At 48.7% G+C, this 16,650-nt stretch overlaps 1 protein-coding gene and 1 pseudogene across 2 annotated transcripts in view; both read right to left on the bottom strand.

Moving 5' to 3' along the window:
* LOC111143027 (CTP synthase 1) overlaps positions 1-4,929 on the bottom strand; it is a 31,125-nt gene extending 26,196 nt beyond the window's left edge. The window contains exons 1-2 of one of the 2 annotated variants that reach the window (XM_022496444.1): positions 4,751-4,929; positions 73-251 (exon numbers count right to left, since the gene is read on the bottom strand). In XM_022496444.1, coding sequence (XP_022352152.1) covers positions 73-238 — 166 coding nt within the window. In that variant the 5' untranslated portion in view covers positions 239-251; positions 4,751-4,929. The remainder of the gene's footprint in view (positions 1-72; positions 252-4,750) is intronic. The other variant, XM_022496443.1, reaches the window with a different exon arrangement.
* On the bottom strand, positions 2,109-2,670 carry LOC111142771 (annotated as a pseudogene).
* Positions 4,930-16,650: the final 11,721 nt, after the last annotated feature.

The following is a 16,650-nucleotide window of genomic DNA, read 5'->3' as shown; positions in this document are numbered from 1 at the left end:
GAGGGCGGACCTGTTCTTTCACGTACTCCACAATTACTATTTTAGTAAAAGAAAGAAATGCATTGTGCTTACCATGTTCATATGGAGAGAATGTTCCTGCATCAATGTTAATGTATGGATCAATCTTAATTGAAGTTACGTGTAAACCACAGGACTTCAATATTGTGCCCACACTGCTGGCAATGATTCCTTTCCCGATTCCTGATATAACACCACCAGTAACTAGAATGTACTTCATTTTACTTTTTGACCTGGGAGGGGAAGAAGGAAAAATTACAAATAAGATAGATCTCCTCAAAGCACACATATCTGGGTTCAAAGGCTAGCTCTGCCCCTTACTACCTCTGTATCCCCCAGGAGCCTGTTTCCCTGTCTGCTACACGACTCTAGAAGGCTGTTATGTGGGACCCTAACAAATACTTCTTGGGATCACTGACTGGCTTTAGTCAAACAGGAGTTGAAAAACAACTCGCTAATCAAATAATGCAGCTTTTATTTAAAGCTCTGACAACGAACAACCTTGAGAGACAACCTAGGAAAAAATAAAACGTAAAAATTTAAAAACAGCTCTGTTGACAGAACGCTCTGCCCCAAATGTTGGCTGACAGAACCACGGGACCCTGGGGTACGGAAGCAGGAGCCTCATTTTCCCTGCACGGGGGAAAAAAAAAAAAAAGATTTCAATCTTGGGTGAACACTCCGATTGCCCATGAAAGAGAGAATGTCTCTGGTTAGCGTACAATGTATCACCAAGAACACACAGCTTCTCCCGGTTATGGAAGACAGAATAAAAGAACTTCAACATTTAAAAGGAGTTGTAATGAAGCTGAGAAATCCTTTAATTACAGGTCGTTGTCTCCTGTAATTAGTAACAACTTACTCCTTGTCAGCAATCTCGCCCAGGTATGCCCCGAAGAGAAACTGTGTATATTGGAGGAGAATATCAGATACCAAACCAGCCTGAAGCACAGAATGGGGGCAGAACACTCAAAGAGAGGACAGATTCGATTAAATCCAAAGAGTAGTGCAGCTGTGGCAGGGGAGGCAGGAAGCAGATTTGGTGAGAGATAAAGGAGTGGATGGACACAGGACCAGAGGAGGGGAACAGCAACAGGTTTGCCAGGGAGGACTGATCACCGGCCCCTAGCTTCAGAGGCCTAGACATATCAGCTGGTTGGTAAATCCAAACGGGACCAAAATGAAAAACACAATCTCCTTTGGCATGGTCAGGACATGTTCCTCCTCCGGGAACACTTCATGTGAAGCCAAATTATAATATAAATAAGCTAAGAAAGGAACAAGGAAACTGGGGAGTTCCGCTTCAAGCATTCCCCTGCCCTACTCCTCCCCAAGGCAGGAATGAATACACTTGGCAAAGGAAGAATGCTCAAAAGTACGTCCCCCTTGGACAGCAAGGAAGACACTAGACCATGACTTGCTCTTTCCATCCTGTTTCAGCATTTCCAAGAGCGCGCTCCCTGGTTTCTGCAAAACGTGTATGGGGTTCCCATAAAGCCTTTTTACAGACATATAAATCAGACAAATGCTGTTAAACAGTGAGTTGGTTTAATGCCAGACCTCCAGTAGCCTTTAATAAGCTAATGCACACTGTGATCTCCCCAAATGGGAATACAGTATGCAGTTTTCCCAAACTTGTTGGACCCCAAGTCCCTAATATTGGGGGGGGACACTACTCTTGTCACCTCACAGTCAAATGGCTCCTTAGGGACACATGAATATCAGACATGGCTACATTCTAGATGGGTTCTAATCAGGTATATCCCTGACACTACACCCGGTCTCAGCCTCAATTTTAGATGATCCTAGAAAGTCCTCAGCCTCCCCAAGTGGGTTATGGAGCAGGTTAGTTTTCCAGAAGACTCATCTCATCCATTTGCATTTGATTTGCCCCAATATTACTCTAAGAGGGTAACAGCTCTCTTGAGGGAAGATTCCTGGAGTCTCCCACAGTGCCCGGCAGTAAAAATTCCACGGTGCCCAAAGACCAGGTGGGAGAGGCTAAAACGATTCACTCACTCACACTGATGGGCGACGACCAAACACTTTTTTTTTTAACCTGTATTTGCATTTATTTTATGCAGAATTTACTACCAGGCCATAAGTTTTTGTTTCTTCAGTTTCTTCTGGGAGATCTTTTTCTTCCATGCAACCTCCTTTTCTGGTTCAGGGACAATCTGCTCTTTCTCAGTAAGGACCATCTCAGTATGGCAGGGAGAGCTCAGGTGTGGGTTAATCCAACCATAAGCCCTGTGACACCACGTCCTGGGGACTTTGTTCACCTGGATGTGCTCAATGATGACACTGAGGGAGGACACTACTCTGTCACTCTAGACCCTTACGTTCAGCATTACTCTCTGCATTTTTAAGCATGTGCAGTAAAAATTCAGCACTCTTCTTAGGCCACCGACCCTGTGTGCAGCCCCACTGTTGGGCCTGGGCACACCTACCAATCCCACCATTGTAGTGACAGAATGGCAAATATGGCTTCTACAAAGTGACATCCTTCAGCTACCTGGTGGCTTTTTGCACAGGGACACCCTTGATGACCTGAGCAGTTTCACATGTGTTCCTACAGTAAACGTGAAGATTTGAACCTCCTGATTTGCATGATTTTGTAGGGCTTTCTGGGTCAAGTGAATAGCAAACCATTATCAGAGATCACTTCAGGCTGCTTTACAGGAAGAGCGGGGACCACAAAACGTAATCAGATCTGGGCTCATAACTCAAGCTGCTGGCAGTCCAGTTAGAGACAAAACATTTACAAATAAATGAGTAATCCAGTGATGGTGGGAAACAGGGACAACATATGAAAGGCGTACTTGGAGAAAAGAGAGCAGAAAGCTATCAATGACAAGACCAGGGTATAGATCATGGCCCAGCAAAAGGTGTGAGGAATGAAGGTAGGGAAAGGACCCAGACTGCTCCTGGTTTGTTGACCTGAGACTTACAGTGGGTCTTCAAGAACACACTGAAAGACCTAAAGCATGGGGAAGGGAACAGAAGGAACAGGAAGGTGAAGGCCAGCCACAGAAAACAGAGATAGGGCCAAGAAAAGAGATAGGGAGGGGCACCTGAGTGGTTCAGTGGGTTAAGCCTCTGCCTTCAGCTCGGGTCATGATCTCAGGTTCCTGAGATTGAGGCCCACATTGGGCTCTCTGCTCAGCAGGGAGCCTGCTTCCCCCTCTCTCTCTCTGCCTGACTACTTGTGATCTCTCTCTCCCTGTCAAATAAATAAATCTTTAAAAAGAAAAAGAGAGAGAGATGGTGAAGACAGTGGGAAATGAGTTGGAAATGTAAGCAAGGGACCACATCATGGGGAAACTTGAGTGTCCTATTTGAACTTATTCTGAAGGCCACGGACACATCAGAAGGTTTTCAAGCACAGAAGTAACAAATTAAGACACATCAGAGGCCCCTGGATGGCTAAGTAGGTATAGCAAGCAACTCTTAATGTCCCGGTTGTGAGTTCGAGCCCCAACTTGGGTGTAAAGATTACTTAAAAATAAAATCTTTAAAAAACAACAACAACAGGGGCACCTGGGTGGCTCAGTTGGTTAAGCAACTGCCTTCGGCTCAGGTCATGATCCTGGAGTCCTGGGATCAAGTCCCACATCGGGCTCCCTGCTCGGCAGGAAATCTGCTTCTCCCTCTGATCTCTCCCTTCTCATGCTCTCATTCTCTCTCTCTCTCAAATAAATAAATAAAAATATTTTTTTAAAAATTTTAAAAACAACAACAACAAAGAATTCTTAAAAAAACAAAAAAGAAGGTGCCCAGCTGGCTCAGTCGGTGTAGCATGAGACTCTTGATCTGGGGGTTGTTGAGTTGAAGCCCCACGCTAGGTGTACAGATTACTTAAAAATAAAAAAAATCTTTTAAAAAAAAATGCATCAGAGGAATTCAACAAAGATGGAAAGGGAAAAAAAAAAAAAAAAAAGCTTTTTTTGTTGTTAAAAATGTTTTGAGATCCACCTCCAGCCCTACAACTTGCGTAGTGAGACCTGTCAGGTCACTCAAGCTGCCCAAAGCCCGGTCCTCGCATCTGTAAAATGGGATGAGAATCTCCCGCATCCCCTGTCACCAGGACTGCTGAGGATTGGACATTATAATGAGTGTGGACCTAAGTGTGCCACGCAAACGTAGTGAACTTCTTTAAAACGCAGCATGCTCACTGAGGGCGGCCGGGAGGGGAGCCGGCCGGCTGTGGGGCCGGAGGGGCTGCACCCGGGGCCCGGCGGGCGGGCGGGCGAGCTGCAAGGCCCCTTCCGCCCACGGGAGTCGGGGCTTGCGGGAGGGGCCGTGGCCAGGCCGCCGAATCCATCCCCCACGCGGCGCCGCGTCTCGGACCTTGAGCCGTCTCCCAGCCAGGCCGAGGCCGTGCGCCGAGCCCAGAGGGATGACGGCCGGGGCAGTCCCCACCGAGCGGCGGCAGCCGGGGCTGCTCCGGGAGGACTGAGCAGAGGGGCTCCCGCGCCTCTACGGCCCTCCCGGTCCCACGCGTCATCCCGGGCCCCCCGGCCAGCCGATCCAGGCCGCGCTGAAATGGGCATTGCCGGCCCCGGCCCCGCGGCCTTTCCCACCGCCCCACGCCCCTTGCGGCCCGGCTTCCCAGCGGCGCCCGGCCACGCGGCCCCGCGCGCGGGAGCCGGCTCCTCGCCTGCCTGGCCGCCCGCCCGCCCCACTCCCGTTAGGCACTCAGCCCATTGGTCAGGCCTGCGAGCCACCTCACCCTGATTGGTGGGAACGCTGTCTGTCAGCCGGCGGTGTGGCTGTCCCGCGCCGGGCTCAGCTGGCGCTGTCGATTCCTGCACGGGAGAACAGGTCCCCCGGGATCCCTGGAGTCAGCCTACCTGAGGCCGGCTTTCAGGCCTGCCGTCCGCCAAGGAGCTAGGGGTACGACGCGCGCGCTGGGCCCGGGGCCGCCAGTGAACCAGCCCGGCCGCATGCGCCCGGCAGTCTTTCACGGAGGCGGGCTCCAGGCGGTGCGCACGCAGAGGCGGGGGGCGGAGCGGGCACGCGGGCCCTCCCAGGGGCGGGGTATGAGTGCGCGGGACACAGGGCCCCGAGTGCGCAGGCGTGGGGCGGACGCGTTTTCTCGTCCGGGTGGGCGGCTGTGCGAACCTGTTCCTGTGCCGCTGACGTGTTGGAGAAGGGGCAGTTCGAGACCAGGCTGTTGCGGCCTTTCTGCTTCGCAGCTTTTGTCCGCAGTCGGTGGTCCGGGCTTCCTCTCCTGCAGTAGAGGCCGTTTTTGGACTCAAGCCTGGCAAATCTGTCGTCTGACTCCAGGCCCCTTCTACAGGAGGCTAGAGACATCACACCCTGTCTCTGAACCGTCGGACCTTGTGGGCACCGCGTTTGCGGCTGCTCGTGGTGCGGTCCCAGCCCATCTCTCCCGCCACGCCCTCGGGACCGAGGGACCGCGGCAGTGTCACCCCTGGCCTCTAAATGGGAAAGCCTAGAAGGATGGCTGGGCGCCGACTCCTTCCTCCTCTGACTTCCTTGCCCCCGCATCTCCATCCAAAGGGGCTGCTTTGGATGGAGAAGACTCCAGAGACAGAGTTTCGTCCAGCTGACACTCACTGAGCACCCCCCGCCCGTGTGTCACACGCTATGCTGGGCTCCAGGGGGACCCTATCCTGGGTGTAACGACGTCGTGGGGCAAAGTGATCAGCTAATTGCCCTTCATCGTGATTCTCTTAAGTTTGGGGGGGCTAGAGTGCCCAGTGTGGGAACTACACCAAGTCTGGTGTAGATCGGGGATGCAGGCAAGAAAGTCTCCCCTGGAAAAGTAGTTTAAAACTGACAACTGAAATTTACTGGCAAAGAAAGGGAAGGGAGAGATTGGAAGTAAGAATGAGTGAGGCAGAAAGAAAAGTCTGTGAAAGGGCTCTGAGGTCCAGAAGAGTCTAGCATAGATGAATGGGAAGGCCAGCATAGAAGAAATCATGAGATCAGGGTGGAGTGGTGGGCACCGCCATACCATGAAGAGCATTATAGACAAAATGAGGAATTTCGTTCTCCTACTGACAGTAGAAAGCCATAGAAATTTTTTTGAGGAGGGGATTTTGTTTTTCTTTTGAATAGTGAATATGTGCACATAGTTAATTTTTTTCCCTTCAAACACTACACAGGATACATTGAAAAATATCTCACCTCTCTACCCCAGTGTTCCGGTTTTCTTCCCTAGAAGCAATTTGTCACAAGCTCTTGCAGTCTTCATTGAAAGATTTAAAGGGAAGATGTGACATGATCAGGTTTGTTTTTCAGGAAAACGACTCAAACACATGGTTTCCAAGAAACCAGTTAGGAGGCTTCTGCTGTGGCCCAATGAGAGCTTCTGGCTTCTTCCAAATCTGGATCACCACTGCTCCTACCCTGCCAAGCTACCCAAGCGGCACTCAGCTCCAAATCTAAAACATGCTTGGGATGTGTTTGAAGATGTGCTATGGCCACACATTCTTTCGAGAAGCATTTGGTGTTTATCTTAGCTCTGGGACATGGTAGACACTGAGAACATACTTGCTGAAGGAATAGAGATGCTGTAGGAGACACAAGCATGAGCTAGTCAGTATTCCAATGATCATTTCACCCTTTCCTCTCTTTCTCTGAACCTCTGCCTTCTCCTCCCCCACACTCTTTCTCAGCAGTGGTCTTGCTTCCGCTTTCACTGAGAAAACAGAAGCCATCAGGAGAACTTCCTTGAGCTCCCTGTGTCATATCCATCGGCCTACTTCTATTTCTGCTCACAGGCTCTGCCTTCTCCCCAGGCTGTGGACAAACGACCCTCATTGTTTCAAGCACCGTATATTCTCATCAACTCGATAATGTCACTCTGGCAATTCTCCCCTCGTGCATCAGTTCTCCCTTTTCTACCAGATCATTTCCACCAGCATGAGGTAGTTTGTCCCATCTTAAAAGCCCTCTCTTGACGGCACGTGATTCTCTGGCTACTCCTCATTTCTCTGTGTCCTTTTCAATACAGCTCCTAGAAGGTTCTGTTTGTACTAGTCTCCAATTCCCTCCCTCTTTCTGGAACTCATTCTGATCAGGCTGTTGCTCACACAATTCCACTGAAACTGTGCTTATCGAAAATTAAGGCTCTGTGTTCTTAGACCTCTGTGTCCCAACCTGGTCTCACAAGTCCCAGATAAAGATGCCAGTGTAGCTATACGTGCAACATGAGTGAGTGAGAGAGAGAGAGAGAGAGAGAGAGTGTGTGTGTGTGTGTGTGTGTGTGTGTGTGTTTGCATGCTTGGACTGCTCCTCTCCCCAACCCTGAGCTCACACACTCCCGGGCACACTGTCCCCAGGTCCTGCTCCTCAACTGACCACTTCCTATCAGCATGTGTCACAGCTGGTCACTCCCTCCTTAAAGCGTGTTCTTTCCCAGGCTTCTAGAAAACCATTTTCTCTGTTTTTCTCCTCTTTCAGGGCTCTCCTTCTAGGTGCCCTTTCCTGGAGCCGTCCCTGTTTCTGACCTGTAAACATTGCTATGCCCCAGGGCTCAAAAGATCCCTTCTGCATCTGTAATCATTCTCTACATGATCTCATCCAGACTTTAAGTACCATCTCTATTCTGATGACTCCCAAATTGATATTTCCAGCCCAGACCTGTCTCCTGAACTCCAGGTTTGGGGTTCTTCTAAGCTTGAACGTCCCGGCATGAATAAACAGGCACCTCCTCTCCAGGTGGGACAATTCGGCAGTGCCAGACCTGCTCTGGGGAACCCCGGGGACCAGGCCCAGGCCTACACCTGGGGGGGTGCGGGGAAGCAAACTTTTCTCAAAAGGGCCCGATAGTAAATATTTCAGGCTTTGGGGGCCGTAAGGTCACAGTTCCTCAATTCTGTCTTGGTAGCGCAAAAAGTGTAATACCTGAACAAAACACGCGTCCCAGAAATAGAAATACGGATTTGATTGGAAGGCCAGAGTTTGCCAAACCCTGAACTAAACACACCTCTTGTCTGGTGTAGCTCCTTCCCTGCCCTATGCTGCTTTCCCCTTTCAGGTTTCACTTGAGAGCATTACTCAACTCTTCACTTACACAAGAACCCCATCTCTGTCCCTGTTGCTAGGGAATGTGACCCAGGACAGCGCCTCTCCTACTCGTCCCTCCTATGGTGTGCTCCCTGCCTTCCCTAAGACATTTGTCACCAGGGGCTGGAATTGCAGGCAGTCTTGGGCGTCTCCTCCCCAGGCGATGGCAATCTCTTTGAGATTACTTCACGTTTCGATGTCTCAGATCCCTTATCAGGGATAATTCTCGTTCACCTTTTAATAACTTTAATTCCCACTACCACCCTGGGATGCGAATGCCGTGCTTATTACTATATTCTGTATGATGAAGTAAGGAGTCCCTCCTGAGAGCCCCTGTGCACGTTCACTTTGAATCCTTTCTGTTCTACCCCGCCCACCCCCCTGCTTTCTGCCCATCACCAGATCTTGCTAATTGTTTCCCTGCTCAGGCTCCTTTGTGTGGTTTTCTTCACTTTCACATCACTGGGCTGTCCCCCTGGCCAGGTGTGCTAAGAGTTTCTCTGGGCGAGCCGCGGAGCAGGAAGGAGCCCATGACTACTGACTTAAAATTGTATGTTTTGCCCAGATGGGGACTACTTATACTAAAATTTAAAAAATTTTTTTTAGTTTTTAACAAATATGTTAATGGTACAAAATTCAGAAGGTAAAAGGGAAAACACAGGGACGCCTGGGTGGCTCAGTTGGTTAAGCGTCTGCCCACAGCTCAGGTCATGATCCTGGGATCGAGTCCCGAGTCGGGCTCCCTGCTCAGCGAGAAGTCTGCTTCTCCCTCTCCTTCTGCCCCTCCTCCTGCTGTGCTTTCTTGAACTATCTCTGTCAAATAAATAAATAAAATCTTAAAGAAACACACACACACAGTAAAAACTTTCCAAATGTATCTATTCCCCAACCACCTAGTTTTCCTCCCAGAGGCAACCAGTATTAACAGTTTCTTGTTTGTCTTTCAAGAGATACTCTGTGCACGGTCTGTATCCTCTCTTATTGGTTATGTATTATTTAAGGACGAATACATTAAACTGGGCTTGCCTCATTTGAGCCAGTTTTCTTTAATGCTGTTTACTGAATTAGTTGGTTATACCCTCACTTGGACATGAGAAGATTGAAAGGGGTGTGTGTGTATAAAATATGAGAGAAAAAATGAGGCAAAGCGAAAATTGGGGTAGGAACTTTTTCTCCTCAACGACACTCCACTGCCTTCAGGATAAACTCAAAACCACAATTGGATTTAATGAGGTTATACACCAACTGGCCTGAGTTTGCTCTTCCAGTCTAGCCACACCAGACTCTTCCAGTTGCCTAAACATGCTCTTTGTTCTCTTTCCCACATCTGGATCTTTGCGCAGACCTCTGTTGGAAAACCCCCTTCCCTTTTCCTTCCTAATGTCACGTTTCAGCTTGGCCTTCACTTGCCCCAAGTAACTTTCCTGGAGAGCCTTCCCGGGGCCTAGCACCTGTCCTCCATTCCTCTGTTGCTGCCTAGACTTCAAGCACAGCACTCACGAGTTGTGTTTTGACGGCTCATTTCCCTGTCCAGATCTCACCCTTATCTCTAACCTCTGTGAGGTGTAGTAGGACCAGTTTATCTGATTTACTGGTGTATACCCAGTACCTAGCCAGTCCCGGCACACAGTGCACATTGGGAAAATGTTTTTCCTCTGCAAATAAATAAATCCAGAAATTAAACTAAATCCCAAATCCTATATGCTTTCTAGAGGTGAGTCACAAATTTTACTTTTAACTTCCTAGCAGCCAAAGTGAGAAGGATCACAGAAAACTATAATAGTTGCTCAGGAGAAAGATCATTTCCTCAAATAACCCTTCACTGACCCCCTAGTGCCCCTTATTGGCACTCTTAAGTGCCCCCATACGCAATTTTTCCTTGGTCGTATTTAGCAAAACTGTAACAATGAATGGGGTGATTCGTTATTTGATGTCTGTCTTCTCTACCACACTGTATTTCGTTTATGAGTGTACCCCAGCACCCCTCACATTGCCTGTAGTTAGTGTTTACTGAATGAATTAAAAGGATCTTTATTCCTGTAACTGAGATCAGAAATCAATTTCTTCTGAGAGTCTTCCTGGAGAAGACGCAGGATATGTAATGTACAGAGAATGGTCTCAGTAACACCGGTACAGCAAACTGTGTGCTCACAGGGCTCCTGCCTGGAATGATTCTCAGTAAGGGCTGGAGGCAGTGCCACACAGGGCGAATCCGGCAAAGCAGTTCTGCTGAGAGCCAACAGGATGCCAAGTGTATGCAGTGTGGGGGAGAAGCCACCAGAAGCCCGGCTTATACAGAAGCAAATTATGAGGCATCTTCTTGTGCTCGTCTATAAAGAAAGTTCTTTGGGGGCACCTGGGTGGCTCAGTCGGTTAAGTTAACTCGACCTGGGATCGAGCCCCGCATCGGGCTCTCTGTGGAGCCTGCTTCTCTCTTTCCCTCTGTACGCTGCTCCCCCTGCTTGTGCTCTCTGTCAAATCAATCAATCAATCTTTGTAAAGAAACTTCTCTAGCCTGAGTGCTGGATAGATTGTGAGGGGTGGTGATTATTACACTCTGGGAGAGACATGGAATAAAACTATTCACGTTACATTCAAAGGCTTTCAACAGTTGTTGGAGCTTGGGGCAAAATTCGTATGTCATCTCTGAATTAATTGATGTCCTTCACCAGAACATGATGGGATGTTAGAATAATCTAAGAGAGACATCTGTCTCATGTAGGGCATATAATAGTGTGCATTATTAGTATGATATATGGTCCTATGGTATAATCATACACTAGTACCTCAATAACACATTGAAGGAAAAAACATAGTAAAAGACAAAGAATAAAAACACTGTATTAAAAACATGTTATTATGCAAGCATAAATGAATTTTTTGATGAATTATATCTAACATCACCACCTATCCCAGATTCAGAGGGACAGTTCTGATTCCTTGGAATTTCACTCTTTTTAATAAAAGTAATATATTTCATGTATAACTAAATGTCATTTTGTTATTATACTCGTGTAAGACTTTTAATGCAAATAAATAGGCAGATGAGAAAGGGATTACTTTTTAGATCATATATTTTGACTTTTGGGTTCAGAAAACCTGGCAAATAGGACTCATTTCCAGTAGCCTTGGAATTAAGAAGCCCTCCCCGCTTCCCATGCTAGTTAACTATTACACCTCTGATCTACAGAGCACTCTCTCATTCATCTGTTCCAGCACTTTCTGCATTAGATTGAGATTACCTGGATTTGCTTCTCTCTAGACTGAGAGAAAGAACGGCCTTTCTTCAGTGCCAGTAGCTTCAGGAAGGGGTCGCAAAGCCTCCCTCAAATGTCACAAGCCCCCCAGAACCACCGCAAACATCTCATCTCCCTAAATACTCTGCGTTCCTTGTGCAAACAGCTTCAGGACAAGCTCCCACCACTTACTTCCAACCAAACAGTGGCCCCTCTACCCTTCCTGTATGAAAATCCCAGACGCAGAGCATTCTGTCCATGCCTAGCACAGTACTTGGCCTACAACAAGCCCTCGATAGATATTTGATGAACCAGATTAAGACAATGAAATTAACCTTGTGATGTTCAACTTTCTCGTGGTGTGGATTTTCCCCACCTATTTGTCCAAACAAGACAAACAAGTGTTGTTGCAAGAAAACCAATTGTGGGGCGTCTGGGTGGCTCAGTGGGTTAAAGCCTCTGCCTTCCAGCTCGGGTCATGATCTCAGGGTCCTGGGATGGAGACCCACATTGGGTTCTCTGCTCAGCGGGGAGCCTGCTTCCTCCTCTCTCTTTCTGCCTGCCTCTGTGCCTACTTGTGATCTCTCTCTCTCTCTGTCAAATAAATAAATAAAATCTTAAAAAAAAAAAAAAGAAAACCAATTGTATTTCAGTTGAGAAGACACCACGAAAGCAATCCTTACTTCAGCCCAACTCAGTAATCCGAGGGACTCTAATGTTTCCCGACAATGTTTCCTCAGGGTGATTTGTGGACTGAGGATCACCGGGGAGTCAGTATGTCAGTATTCTCCGGACCCCCAGTAGGCATCTAGCATTCTCCCAGCTGCCACAGGGTTGCGTGACCTAACCAATTGGCACAAAGAGGATGAACAGTCAGGAGATAGAGAGATTTGGAAAGATTTGCCTCCGGGAAGCACTCCGTGGAGCCATGGATGTATACAAAACTCCACAGTTATCATTTCAAATTCTGGGGCCAGGCTCCAGACATCTGTATCCCGGATCTCTCTCAGAGATCTATTTCGGTCTCCAAGAACGACTCATACTCCTGCCATTAGTGCCACGATCACTTGAAAGTCACCTTTTAAACCTGGGGGGAAATAGGGACAACTTGTGTAGGATCTCCAACAACTCCCACATTTGCATAATTAGCCCTTCAATTCCTGTCACACATGATTAGAGCGTTCAAAATGATTCAACCTTTTAAAATACCTGCATCCAACACATAGTTAACTAATCTGATCTCAAGGCACTACAGGGAAAACACCCATCTGTTTGCAGGCTTAAATAACTGGAAAGATGGATGAGGATGATAGGGTAGAGGTGATGATATTCTGGAGGAAGAAGTCTAAGTCTGGATTTTTGTTTGCTTTGAAAAATCATATTTTGGGACGCTTGGCTGGTTCGGTCCAAAGAGCATGAGACTCTTGACCTTGGGGTCATGAGTTCAAGCCCTACATTGGGTATAGAGATTACTTAAATCAATAACACCTTTAAAAATCTTTTCAAGGGCACCTGGGTGGCTCAGTGGGTTAAAGCCTCTGCCTTCGGCTTAGGTCATGATCCCAGGGTCCTGGGATCGAGCCTCGCAAGAGGCTCTTGGCTCAGCAGGGATCCTGCTTCCCCCTCTCTCTCTGCCTGCCTCTCTGCCTACTTGTGATCTCTCTCTCTCTCTGTCAAATAAATAAATAAAATCTTTTAAAAAATCTTTTAAAAATTATATTTTGTAAACCTTTTTTGAAATGTAACATCCTGCAAAAAATTGTAAAAATTTTAAATGCAAGACATGATGTATTTTTACCTATTGGCCACACCCAGGAAAGTAGCACCCAGACTAAGAGACAGAACATTGCCAGCACCCCAGAGGGCCCCTCATTCCCCTCTAGCTACCACTTATACACCCCCCCCACCTCCCTCCACATAACCACCGCCCTGACTTTTGACAAGGTAGATTCGTTTCCTCAAGGCTCTTTTTGAAAAATAGTATGGTCATCAAAGCTCTTCTTTCTTTCAAGAACCACATTTTATTTGGCTCCTTTAAATTGTAGTTGTCTCCTCTCTCCCCACTCCATGCCAGATCCTTTTCCTTTTTAGGTAAATAAGTCATCTTCCTCTGTTGCCTTGTATGCACACAAAGCAAAAGGGTCAGCAAAATGGGTATCTATTTCATTCATTCAATGATGAAACATGTATTGGTCTCCTGCCCACCCCCGCCGCCATACCAGGCACTGTCCCAGGAGCCTGGGTCACAAAGACAATTACCATACTGAGGTCAGTATAAGACTAGGGGAAAAAGGGGAGGGGCACCTTGAAAGCCCCAAGAGGGGCACCTAATGCAGCCAGAGAGTGTCTCTAAGGATGGACAGACTGGCAAATTGGGGGACAGAAGGGGTTGGAGGAGGGGTTTATGTGCTGAGTCAGATCCTGGTAGGAAGCTGTCAGTGGTCCCTGAGACCTCAGTAGTGAGAAAACCTCTGCGTTACACTGCTAGATTGAACAAACATGCCAAACTGTCCCTCCCCACTGAAACTTCATCAAAACTATAATAACGAAATGTTTTTTAAAAACATGTTAATCCAGGGGCATCTGTATGGCTCAGTTGGCTACGGATCTGACTCTTGATTTCAACTCAGGTCATGATCTCAGGGTTCTGAGATGGAGCCCAGCATGGGCTTTGAGCTCAGCGGGGAGTCTTCTTGAAAATTCTGTCCCTCTCCCCCTCCCCCTGTGCTCGCACGTGCTCTCCCTCTCAGATAAATACATAAATGCTTAAAAATAAAAATAAAAGCATGCTAATATGTATAAAGTCAGGAGAGCAGGAGAGATGGCAGGAGTAAAGACTTGGGCAGTAAGAAATTGGGTGATTGAGTGAAAACTGAAAGACTCAAAGAAGCCAAAAGCCTGGCCAGCATGGGGAGCACCGAGAGCCACCTTGACTTGCTGAGGCACGAGGGATGTATTACAGTAATTAAACTGTGCACAACTGTAGGAGTCACTGAGGAAGTGAAGGCCTGGGGTGGGGAGATGGGGATCAGAGAAGGGTCATTAACAAATCCTTGTGAAAACCCATCAAGGTGGACGCCAGGGAGTGGCTGGGGTGTTGAGAAGCTGGCCATGCCCAGCCACGGGGAAGGGCTGTGGGAGGTCTGGCGGCACCCCCTCAGGGGCCCAGGCCTCTGATGGAGCACCCAGGAGGCCATCGCGGTCAGCAGGGCCAGTCCTGGAGCTGAGATGCTGGCTGAGGAGCACAGGACAAGTGGGAAGCCACTCAGCACATTGGCATCCCTCTGTCACCAGAACTCCCTTCAAAGAACAGTGGCCATCGCTTTGCTTTCGCTGCCGGGTCTTCAAAGGTGGTCCTGTGGGGGCCACCCTTGCAGAACCCTATAGGGAAAGGGGTGCTGGGAAATGCTGCTGCAGTTCAACCAAGTTGAAAGTAAACCTTGGAGCTCGGAGTGCAGGGGAGCAATGAATCAGACAAAGGCCAGACTCTGGCTCCTGGGAGCACGATTCCAGCCCCGCACTGCTCAGGCCTGCATGACCGAGTGAAGGAAATTCTACCTTGGGCCAACTCCTGAGGCTCTGGGCTCTGTTCCTTCAGCGGAATGCACAGCCCAGAGAAAACACCCCCTGCTTCTCCACTTGGAATTGTCACTTTAAATGTCATCTTCCTCTAGGTGTGGATCTGCTAACTGCCTCGTCGTCTCTCCCAGGCCCTGGTTGGCAGCCTCCACACCCGCAGCCACTCATGGTCCAAGGAGAGCCTTGCCCCCGCTCACTGTCAACCCCCTTCCCCCACGGCCTTTCCTCCAGGCAGAAGAGAAACTGCCGCCCCTGTAAAGGTCCTCTTTCTTCTATGGGAGCCCAGCCCGCCTTTCTTGCTTTCTTGCTACTTCCCACACTGGTCTCAGTCTGCACTTTGCCTGCACTTTGCCCTGCAGACTCCCAGCTCTGGCAGAGCTCCCTCACCCCGGAGAACACATGCTTTCCCTTAGAGACCTCCTTCCCTGCCAGCTGGCCAGTTGTGTGAAAGCTTTCAAGGGCTCCATCAGCTCCGGAGGGCCCTTCGTGGGTTCTCCTGTCTTAATCAAGGCTACCTCGCCCCAGAGCTCAGGGCAAACTAATTGCCCAGGGCAGAAAACCCAGAATGTGTGGCTTCTATAAGATTCATGTTTATGTCTCACCATGTAATGCCCTTGGGGTGAGTGGTCCTGGCTGACAAGCCGGCTATCCTAGACCCAGGTTCCTTCTATCTCGTTGCTCTGCCTTCCCACATGGCCAAGCCTCGCTTCCTGCCATGTCTGTATTCACACCGCCACAGGAGTGGAGAGAGAAAAGAAGTGAGGGAAAACGATTTCCTTTAAGGCAATAATGTAGACGTTGCCTGCACCCCTTCTGTCCCATTTTGCGGATCAGAATGGAGCCAGGTAGCCACGTGTGGGGTGCAGGGGAGGCTGGGAAATGTAGTCTCAAGCAGGTGACCATCTGCACAGGGAAGCTCTTATTACTAAGGAAGAAGCAGGGAATAGATCTGAGGTGGGGAGCAGGGTGGGCGGGAAGTAGACAACCAAAAGTCCATCACGGCCAGGCTGCCCCCTAAGGCCTAGAGGATAATTACTGCTCACTTCTTGTAACATTCTTTCTCCATTCCAGGAAGAATGTAGGGTCCATGCAGACATTTTCCTCTAAAAACATAAAAAAGGCAACATCCAGTATAGAGGATATCGTCATCACCCTGCCCGTGTGCTTAGCGCTCCTCGGCACGTTACCCTGACTTCCAACTGTCCGCTTCCGAAAATCTTCACCTAGATCTTCTTGTGGTTGCTGGAGACTCTGTGCACCCAGGGCAGACCTGAGGTGCTGGAGAATTAGCGTCCTTCCCCTGAGCTCAGTTCAGTCCTACTCATCTCAACCAACACTGAGGCAGACCCACCCGTTCAAGGCTCTGTGCTGTATACCAGGGCTACAGACAAATCCTGAGCCCCATCAGCCCGCGCTTTCCACCAGATGCAACACTGAGTGCTTGTCCCCCCTTCCTCATCTAATTCTCCTGGCAGCCCTTTGAGGTTCATTCTCTTCTCCCCATTTTACGGATGAGGAAACTGAGCCTTGGGAAGGATAAGTACCTGTCCAAGTCCCCAGCTTATAATCAACAGAGATGAGGTTTGAACCCATGTCTGTCTGGCTCCAAGATGCTTCATTCAATGAGAGATGCTCCCTGCCCCGAAAGCCTGTGGCCAGGAGGGGAACAGGGAAGTGGGAAGATTACTGACATCCCCTGATGAATGCAACAATGACAAAAGTAAAACTTATACCTTCTTACTGGCCGGCATGTGTTCAAGTGATGACCCAAGGAGCC

Source organism: Enhydra lutris, unplaced genomic scaffold, assembly GCF_002288905.1.
Source record: "Enhydra lutris kenyoni isolate GAN:26980312 unplaced genomic scaffold, ASM228890v2 scaffoldscaffold9, whole genome shotgun sequence".
Taxonomy (NCBI): Eukaryota; Metazoa; Chordata; class Mammalia; order Carnivora; family Mustelidae; genus Enhydra; species Enhydra lutris.
The sequence above is the reverse complement of the archived record's forward strand: the minus strand, read 5'-3'. Positions and strand labels throughout refer to the sequence as shown.